At 37.0% G+C, this 9,602-nt stretch overlaps 2 protein-coding genes across 2 annotated transcripts; one reads left to right on the top strand and one right to left on the bottom strand.

Moving 5' to 3' along the window:
• Positions 1-877: 877 nt before the first annotated feature.
• Positions 878-3,392, bottom strand: tmem203 (transmembrane protein 203). The gene is made up of 2 exons (XM_087792469.1): positions 3,288-3,392; positions 878-2,316 (listed from the first exon to the last, which is right to left on the bottom strand). Exon 2 carries the CDS (start codon positions 2,170-2,172, stop codon positions 1,756-1,758), a length of 417 nt encoding a protein of 138 aa, XP_087648595.1. The 5' UTR covers positions 2,173-2,316; positions 3,288-3,392; the 3' UTR covers positions 878-1,755.
• Positions 3,393-3,628: 236 nt separating this feature from the next.
• Positions 3,629-9,252, top strand: alad (aminolevulinate dehydratase). The gene is made up of 12 exons (XM_087792468.1): positions 3,629-3,686; positions 4,212-4,336; positions 4,411-4,461; positions 5,351-5,447; positions 5,585-5,720; positions 5,788-5,871; positions 5,934-6,022; positions 6,863-6,918; positions 6,980-7,067; positions 7,142-7,228; positions 8,746-8,875; positions 8,999-9,252. The coding sequence occupies exons 2-12, from the start codon at positions 4,218-4,220 to the stop codon at positions 9,055-9,057; spliced, it is 996 nt and encodes a 331-aa protein (XP_087648594.1). The 5' UTR covers positions 3,629-3,686; positions 4,212-4,217; the 3' UTR covers positions 9,058-9,252.
• The last annotated feature ends 350 nt before the right edge of the window (positions 9,253-9,602 follow it).

Here is a 9,602-nt window from a genome sequence, read left to right as displayed (position 1 = left end):
ATATCCAGAATAAAAGCAAAGCTACAGCTTGAAAGACATGAAGACCAGCCTCAGAAGTACGAGCTTCTCCCTCAGAAACTGACTAATGCTTCTGAACTCGGATAGAATAATATCAGGGCATTTTGAAGATGAAATAAGTTGCATCACAATCTGTTTTAGCAGAGAAAGAGTTGCTTAAAGGCAGGACTATGTGGAATTTATCACAGTAAATTTACAAGAATATCACGAAACTGTTACTGTCTTGAGTTGATAATATTGACATTCAGAACCAGAATAAATAATTTACACAGGATTCAAAAACAATGTCTGAGACTAGTTACAACTGAAATGTTCCAAGTTGTTTCAAAAGTGACTATACCGACTCAAAATTTCAGATCAAAGTAGGGTCAGCAAGTTTTAAACTCATAATTCACATATCTGAATCAGTTCAAGGTTAGTTTTTTTTTTTAGAACTTAATTTTAATTCGTTTGTAAAATACTTGTAGTGAATAATTTAGGAGAAAATATGCTGTTGATTGTTTCTTGGCCATTGACAACATCTCAAATGTGTACAAAAGATTTAAAAATACGTAAAAAACTAAATACAGAATATCCCACTTGATTTTAGGAAACCCCAATGAGTGATTTAAAGCAATTTAATTTGCATTAAACACGTTTGTTTTATGATCTGCTTGAAAATATAAAAAAATATATAGATTAATTTTAATGTTTCAAAACCAGTTTTCTTTTCAAAGAAAATATCGCTCAGCAGACACAACCACTATATTACTTTAATACTTAAAAAAGCACATTAGAGAAAAAAAAATATCGAGCTGATGTCGATGTGGTCGTCGATACAGTATCGCCCCCTGCCGGCTCGAACACGCACTCACAGCACTAGCATCCGGACAAACCTTTATTATGACACACCAATGAAATGATGACTCACAGTATGTACAATGTACTCATGAAGAACATATTGACATATATACAGAATACATACCGACCCTGTCTTTGTCAGGCATTAAATACATGCAGAGCATATTTATTTTTCGGGGGGGAATTCTGAATCAATTCTGTAGGTTTTAAAATATGATGAAGATATTATTAATCATTCTGTTGTCCCTTTTTTCTTTCTCACTTAACCAAAAATGATGGTTCGATTAAATATATTGACAGAGAAATAACATTTCAATGGACACTGTAGATGAAGTTAAGGTTTTTTTTGGTTTGGCAGTAAAAAGGTCAATAAAAGTAATTCATAAATAACTTCAGCATCTGAGAAAAAAAAAGTAGCTCCTGAGCATCAATTATAAATCATCAGAATAAAAACACAACTATAAAGATGTGAGATAACACGGTGGTAGAAGCAGGAGTGACTGTGACGTTGATCTCAAGTAAAGACACAAAAGAATCATCTCGATCAAACGCATGAGATTAGATCCAGTACGTTTGATCCAAACTGATCTTTTGTGTTTGTTTACTGATCACTTTCAGGGGAATTAAACATTCATTATAAGACAGGAAACCAAACGATGGATACGACGTACACGCAACAGTAGCAATGGCTTCTTGTGACAGTCAGACAGCATTTAGCATCGAGTCCAGATGTTCAGTGACTCTTGTATTCATGACTCGGTTTGTGTGATCATTCAGAACATCGTCAGACTTTCAACGGTTCATACAGTGTAGTGGATCCAGCAATGACACCTTCGCTTTTGAAAATACTCTCCATTTCACCAGCAGGACGAGAAAACAGCCGAGCAACATCGGACCTCAGTTGACCCGACACGCACGGATCATCAGCAACTGCAACAGTATGAAAAGCGGCGAGACGATGAGGCCGAACCACAGATCCCGGGCCTGCTCCTGCTCCGCCAGCTTCTGACAGAGCAGCACCTCGCACACCAGCTTCAGACTCAGCACCGTCAGGACCCACAGCAGGCGCAGCACCGCCAACCTCTTCTCGTTCTCCTGGTACAGGCGGATGGAAACGATGGCGGTGAAGTAGGTGCTGAGGCCGTCGGCGGCGAACAGCGGGATGAAGACGTGCCACCAGGTCAGCGTGGGGATGATGGCGTCCACGCGGATGGCCGCCAGCATGCTGAAGACCAGGAGCGCCAGGAGGTGGAGGAAGAGTTCGAAAGTGGCGAAACCCAGCCACTGGACCAGCTCGCGCAGGGAGAACAGCATCGTGAGGAGGAACGGATGTGGATCCACCGACGGAGTCTGCCCACTCTGGACCGGCTACATCTTAAGATCCACCCGACGGTCGGTGTTGTTGAAAACTAGCGTCGATTCTTTTAGGCTCGGGAAACACAGGCCATGAGAAAAACACTGTCATGAGAAAAAAAAAGACATTTGTATCTTAGTTATTTACAAATTACACATTCAGATCATGTCAGAAAACATTGGACACATTTTAATTCATTGATATTTCTGTATTCTTTCCTATATTGGGGAAATTTTAAATGTCTAAATAGTAAGTTCACAAAAAAGAAACATACATACACATGTATATTAAAAAAAAAAGAATAACCAAATCAATAATTAAATGTGTGAATAGAGTAGTCGCCTTCCTGGGAATTTTTTTATTTTAGAAAATGCAAATAAATCAAGGGGACAAAAACGACACCATAAAAAGAACAAGAAGCATTTTGAAGGATTTAAACCTGCAGTCATCAGTGTTTATCATCACTATGTTGTTGTTTTAATACACAAAACAATGATATATGGAATAATATCAGTGCCATCAACATATTGAATGACTGAAATAAACATTTCAAATGTTGAACATTTGATTTTTAGGAATTCAATTATTTCTTTGAATAATAAAAAATAGTATTTCGACATTAAAATGTTTCATTATCTTTACTTAAAGGTTTTGTAAAACTGAAACGTTTATTTTTACCCATAGTCTTATATTCTACTTCCACAAATAATAAAATAAATCTAGAAAAAAATAAACCGTGACTGCATTCGTTTAATAAAATAAAATGTCACGTCATCGCAGACATTTGATAATAATAATCCGACAAATATTGCTAGTGGTGAATAGATCTTTAAGATAATGGTTCCTGCAGTTTAAGCCATTGTTTAATGCGTAATGCAGCGAAAAGCGAAACGACATTTTTCTAACATAATATATATTTGTATATATTCAGCTAAACTACGAACATAATTCACAGTAACAGTAAATGATTTGATCACAGCATCAATAATAATGTATCGTTTAATCGAACCTATACAGACAAAGCCAGCTCGCCTCGTTTTGTAGCGACATTCTTACGTTTATTCCATCAACGTACCTTGACAGCAGCTGAAGAGTTTATCGTCCATTTATCAGAAGAAATAAAAATCCGTAAACAAGGCTAACCACTGTTAGCATCACCGACTTCCTCTGTCAGTACACGAGATATCGCGAGATGTCATCTATACGGTGGCCGGGAACCACCCTGCAACCACGCGAACGAGTTTGATTAAATTAAACCAGATACAATATTAAACTGTTTAATATGTAAAAGTTTTTAATGAGTGATATTTATTATATCAAGTCACTCCCAATATGTCACGTTTCAAGAGAAAACGCTATTTCTAAGATAACGGTAGGGGGCAGTGTAGCGCCCATCTTCACCTTCAAGCGTTTGAACTTGAAGGAAGAGAAGAAGAGTCAGTGGAGTAAACCGTGGAGTGACGCTTCTTGACCGGTGAGTTGACGCTTATTATCGTAGTATTTTTGACATTTTCCCGCTGTTTAACAGTGGATTAGATAGGTTTATGTAAATTGTTACTTTATCTACTCCATGCATTTGTAGATTGACGAACGCATTCCAATCGAATATGACTATTATACTGGAATACAACGTGCAAAACTGACTTCATTGAACAAAGTCTCTCACTTTCAGTCAATAAAATTAGCTTTACTTCTTATTATACATCTTCCCAAGTATTGTAAATAAAGTTTTAAAGCTCTTCTCCATCTTTTGTTACAATAATAGACTTTAATTTAAATAAAGTTTTTTTTTAAATCATCCAAACTCTATTAAATATACTTTAAAAAGTTGAAATGTTTTGTTAAGTTTGGTCAATTGAAGAAATAACATGATCAACATTCCGATATCTGTAAAATAAAATAAATAAAGTCATGCATGATTGGTCAGTTAGAGGGAAATGTCTGGCCTGGGTCACGCCTCAGTGATCTCTGTTGTCATTGTGTGTGTGTGTGTTTTTAGGTGAAGATGCAGACGCCAGCCGAGTCCATCCTCCACAGTGGATATTTCCACCCCACTCTGAGATATTGGCAAACCTGTAACACAACTCTGCGGGCGGACAACCTCATCTACCCCATCTTTGTGACGTAAATAACACCAAAAACGCTTTATTATCACGATGAAAAAATACAACTTGTGTGTCAAACGTTTGTCTCTGCAGAGACAGTCCAGATGCTGTGGAGCCGATCAACAGCCTGCCAGGACAAGCGAGGTACTAAGTTATGCAGTTCATGGGTTTTGATTCTGGTTGAACAATTTAAAACATTGAAGGCCGTTGTTATCTCATGAAAGGGTGGAGCATGTTAAAAAAAAACCTGGACCTCTCCTAAGATAAGGAGAGAAGACGTTGAGTTCAGCCTGAAGAAAAAGTACATCAGAGCGATGACTAATGTTTGAATAGTTTTGGTTTTAATTAAACCATTTTTCGTTAATTCTGACAAAGACCAACATTTAATATTTCTTGATTTAAGTTATTGATCTGCTTATCCTTAAGGGGTTTGATCAAATATAGATAAACTTTAATATCACAATATCTTTTTCACGATGGTATATCAATATTTGCCATCACTGTATTTATATTGTAAAAATAAAAATATTCAATTTTAGCTTCAAATCATATTATATTGTTATAATTGTATTTATTTTGTCACTGAAGTAAATATACTTCTTTTTTTTTAATTACTCGATGCCACTCGATGGCAGCAGTCTTTACATCCCAGTGATGACTGAGGACAGGAGGATACAGTCAACTCCAGCAGCTCTTAAAGCTGACATTTGGACATATTTTGGTTTCGAAATGGATAAAAGCAGTTACAACTTAGACTGTAAATTCTGCAACACCAGAGTCAAGTACTTGTACAATACTCCAAATATATTGTTGTTACTACAGTATCGCAATATATGGAATGATTGCCTCTGTATCGTGATGCGTATCGTGTCCTCAAATCCTGACAAATTCTGACAAATCTTTTCAAACAAAAGTGATGCTTAAACTGCTTCTGAAAGTCTCACACGTGAAACAAATCAAACCCAAGCGTTGTGAATGTGAGCGATCGATCGTGAAATCATTCTCTAAACTCCTATGATGGTGTGATTTGTAGATATGGGGTGAACAAGCTGGAAGAGATGTTGCAGCCGCTGGTGCAGAAGGGGTTAAAATGTGTTCTGGTATTCGGGGTCCCGGCAAAACTGGAAAAGGTATTTTTTATTGGTTTTATTATTTATTATTATAATGCTTGGCCTTCAATTTTTGGTCATAGTTTTACTCTTATTTTCATTGTTTTCTATTTAAAAATACAAAAAACTGTTCATACTTTGCTGGGCGTCTTTGCCAGGACGACAGAGGCTCCTCCGCTGACACCGACGACACTCCTGCTGTTCTGGCGGTGAAGAAAATCCGAAGCGCGTTCCCGGATCTGATGGTGGCGTGCGACGTCTGCCTGTGTCCGTACACTTCCCACGGCCACTGTGGTAAGTGCTGTCATACATGATTGCTGCAGCTAGAGGGAGCAGTGGTCACGTTTCTTTCATTCTCCAGGTGTCCTCAACGAAGACGGCACCTTGAACAACGACGCCAGCTGTCTCAGGCTGGCAGAGGTGGCGCTGGCCTACGCTCAAGCTGGTATGACGTTTGTGTTTTTATTCGTGCCCGTCTTGGGTGTTTGACTGTGACTCCCCTCGCAGGCTGTCACATCATCGCTCCCTCCGATATGATGGATGGACGGATCAGAGCCATAAAGCAAGCGCTGCTGTCGAACGGCCTGGGAAACAAGGTGAGAATTGATTATTTTTAATGTCACAAAAATGCAAAGACATGGATCAACACTCTTGTAATCCTTGACTTATCTTTTGAATCAAATAAAGTATTTAAAAAATCATTCAGTTTTAGATCAGGGCTGTCAAACTCAATCACACAAAATGTATATTTACCAAACAGGAAACGGTATTTTTTATTTACGACTATCTTATCCATGGTCTAGGTTTTCTTATCTTAAACACTGACACCTTTACAGGTGACAATATCAACATGTACATTAATCTTCGTTGATTTTGCAACAACTGTCCGGCCAGCCACAGTAAGATGACTTGTCGAGCTTGGACATGTGTTTAAGAACGGGCGTCTCAAATTTTGCGTCACATGACATGATATTAACCAGCTCTCCATTTATTGTCTGACCCATGACTACTGGTTTGAATCCGGGGATAGTTTTTCTGAGTAAAGGCAGAGCAAACGACTCAATTTTCTGTTAAACGTCTTATGGTTGAGGAATAAAAACATAATTTATAATTTCTATAGCTTGATTAGATCGTTACAATGGAATTCATTTATATAATAACCCATAAAACTATACAAAAATAGACCACATTCCTAGTGAGACCACATAGAAATCAAGATAATATTTGCAGACAAAATGTAAGTAAGTAATATTTGTATAGTGCTAAGTCAAATTTGTTTATTTTGGAAAATAATAACTGCTAAAAAAAAAACTGATAGTCTTCATTAGGGTCAAATAATTGAACTCAGTTGAGTTTGAGACCCTTTTTTTCAGATAATGTGTGTTTAGTTGAAACCTCTGATTAACGAGTACACTTTCCTGTACTGTGTCCACCAGGTGTCAGTGTTGAGCTACAGTGCCAAGTTCGCCTCCTGTTATTACGGACCCTTCAGGTGAGTTCGACTCCAGACTCTGGAGTAACGATCTATTTAAAAATCATCATTTGTCCTGCAGAGATGCTGCTCAGTCCAAACCAGCCTTCGGAGACAGACGCTGCTATCAGCTGCCCGCAGGAGCGACTGGACTCGCCATCCGAGCTGTGGTGAGTGACAGTTTGACAGTGAGCTCTGGGATTTTTTTATATTCAGTGGTTAATACAAGTGGCTGTCATTGCAGGAGAGGGATGTGAAGGAAGGGGCCGACATGCTGATGGTGAAACCAGGACTGCCGTACCTGGACGTTCTGAAGGAAGTCAAGAATAAGGTGAGCCGTCGCATGAGTGTTAAGACAAGGCCTTAATTGGAAGTAGAATATCTGATATGACGTTTTCGAAAGTACAAAAAAATGGAAAGTAAGATTTGATGTTACTTTCAAATCTCCAAATTTTTGGTAAAAAGTAGGGGTGTAAGAAAATATCAATATAACAATATATCGCAATATTTTTATTCACGATACTGTATTGATATTCAATAGCACTGTATTTATATTTTTAAATATGTATGTTTAAACTGGTGAAGCAGCGTCTCTGCTGCAGTGAAGATGTGGAGGAGAAATCACACATCAAGATTCAACAGCACTAACTTTATTAAACATCTAAAGACGCATCAAAACAAAGAATATGAAAAGATCGAAGACGCAAGAAAGACGAAACAAAACAAAGCAGTTAACTTTGCTGTTCTGTAGAGACGAGAGAAACGTTCAGTCGATGCATGAAAGTCAATAATAACAAACGTTCTTGTTGGTGTTAATGTTGACTTTATCTTTGGAATCTGCATCGATTCAATAAATAGTTTTTGTTTAATACTGGTTAAATAAAGGATGATGGTGAGTTTCGTATTTGTGTGACGTCGGCGCTGAATTTTTATTCCACAAACTTCAGGACGATCAATGATGACAGAAAAATACATTCAACAAGTTTAGTTTAGACATAACAACGTAAAATGCTTTACTAATGAACTTTTGAATCGTGTTAATCACAGATCAAATGTTTTTTTTTACCAAAAATTAAATAATAAAATAACTTTGAATTAAAACAAAATGTTTGTTCAAAGGTTAAATATATATATTAAAAAGAAGATTAAACTTTAAAAGCTGATTTTTGGACTCATTTTGTCTTGAAAACAGAGTTTAAAGTTAAAAAATTTAACACTGACAGATACTGGATATTACATGTTTCTCCAGGTTGTTTGAGATGTTAATGCACTTCATTCTGTATTGTTAATGTAAGTTTACATTTTTGTTAATATTTTGTGAAGCACTTTCACATTAGATTAAAGAAAGTTAAATTTAAGTTAAAGTTAATTTCTTTGCTGTTAAAGCCACAAAAAGTGTTTTATCTTTAAAAGAAACAATATATCGTTGTTACTACAGTATCCCAATATATTGCAATATATCGTATCGTTACATATGTATCCTATCGCCAGATTCTTGCCAATACACAGCCCTTATAAAAAGGTAAGAAATTTAAGATGAAGGAAACAAAATTAACAATCAAGGACAACATAATGGTCCAGTTATGTTGTGCTTTGTGCAGCAAATTTTCAAAATGGGTACGATGGGACTTAAGGAAAGTTTTAGTTTGACTAAAAAGCACTTTTTTATTTTAAGTTGAAGTAAAAATGTTGGTACAATTGTCTCTAAACTTTTATAATTATGTGCTTTTTCCCTACAATTTGGTTCATTGTGGAGTTGGTCTTAAATTGAATTTCTAATGGTATTTAAAAAGTCTTGAAGTCACCATTATGAAGATGACTCCTGCTAGAATAACCGTCTCTCCTCAGTTCCCCAACCATCCTCTGGCCGTGTACAACGTGTCGGGAGAGTTCGCCATGATCTGGCACGGAGCTCAGGCCGGAGCCTTCGACCTGCGAGCCGCCGTGATGGAGGCCATGACGGCGTTCCGTAGAGCAGGTAAGACAGTGGGGCGTCATGAAGCTTCCTCTTTATTTAGAGCCGACTAGATGGCGCTCTTTGGTTTTTAATAAGTCATCAATCCTCGCCATCTGATGACGTCATATGTTTGCACTGCTGCAGGAGCCGACATCATCATCACCTACTTCACGCCCCAACTCCTCGACTGGCTCAGAGATTGAACGACGGAGAGTCAAGCGTGACGAGGAATCATGTCCAAGGACTTGGAATCAATCATGTATTTTTTTGGGGGGGGGAGAATGTTTCAGAGGTTTATGAAAAAATTACCGTCAATCATGATTGTTTGTAGTAAAATACACGAGTAGACCTTATGTGTTTATGGACCATATAATGTAATAAAATGTCATTTTACAAGAGCTCCAAACTTGGTTTTTTACTCATACTTAAGACAAAAATGTGATCCTACCTTTAAATTGATACTTATAACAATTGTGTGCATTTACAATTAAAAGTACATTCATTAAGTTTATTAAAATATATTAACACCTAGGAAAATAATTGGGTACTTTTCCTTAATAATTTATTTCTTAAACATAACTTTTATATTTATATACTTTTATATCGGATGAATTTTAAAATATTTAAGTGACATTTTGCTTTAAAATCCTTTGAATCGTGTTGAATCGCACCGACAGCGGAGCTGCTTATAAAAACATCACTTAATTTACAAGACAAATCCTTCTCCTGATCACACATCCCGTTCCAT

This window comes from Callionymus lyra, chromosome 5 (genome assembly GCF_982586985.1).
Source record: "Callionymus lyra chromosome 5, fCalLyr1.hap1.1, whole genome shotgun sequence".
Classification (NCBI taxonomy): Eukaryota; Metazoa; Chordata; class Actinopteri; order Syngnathiformes; family Callionymidae; genus Callionymus; species Callionymus lyra.
This window is presented reverse-complemented; position numbering and strand designations above follow the sequence as displayed.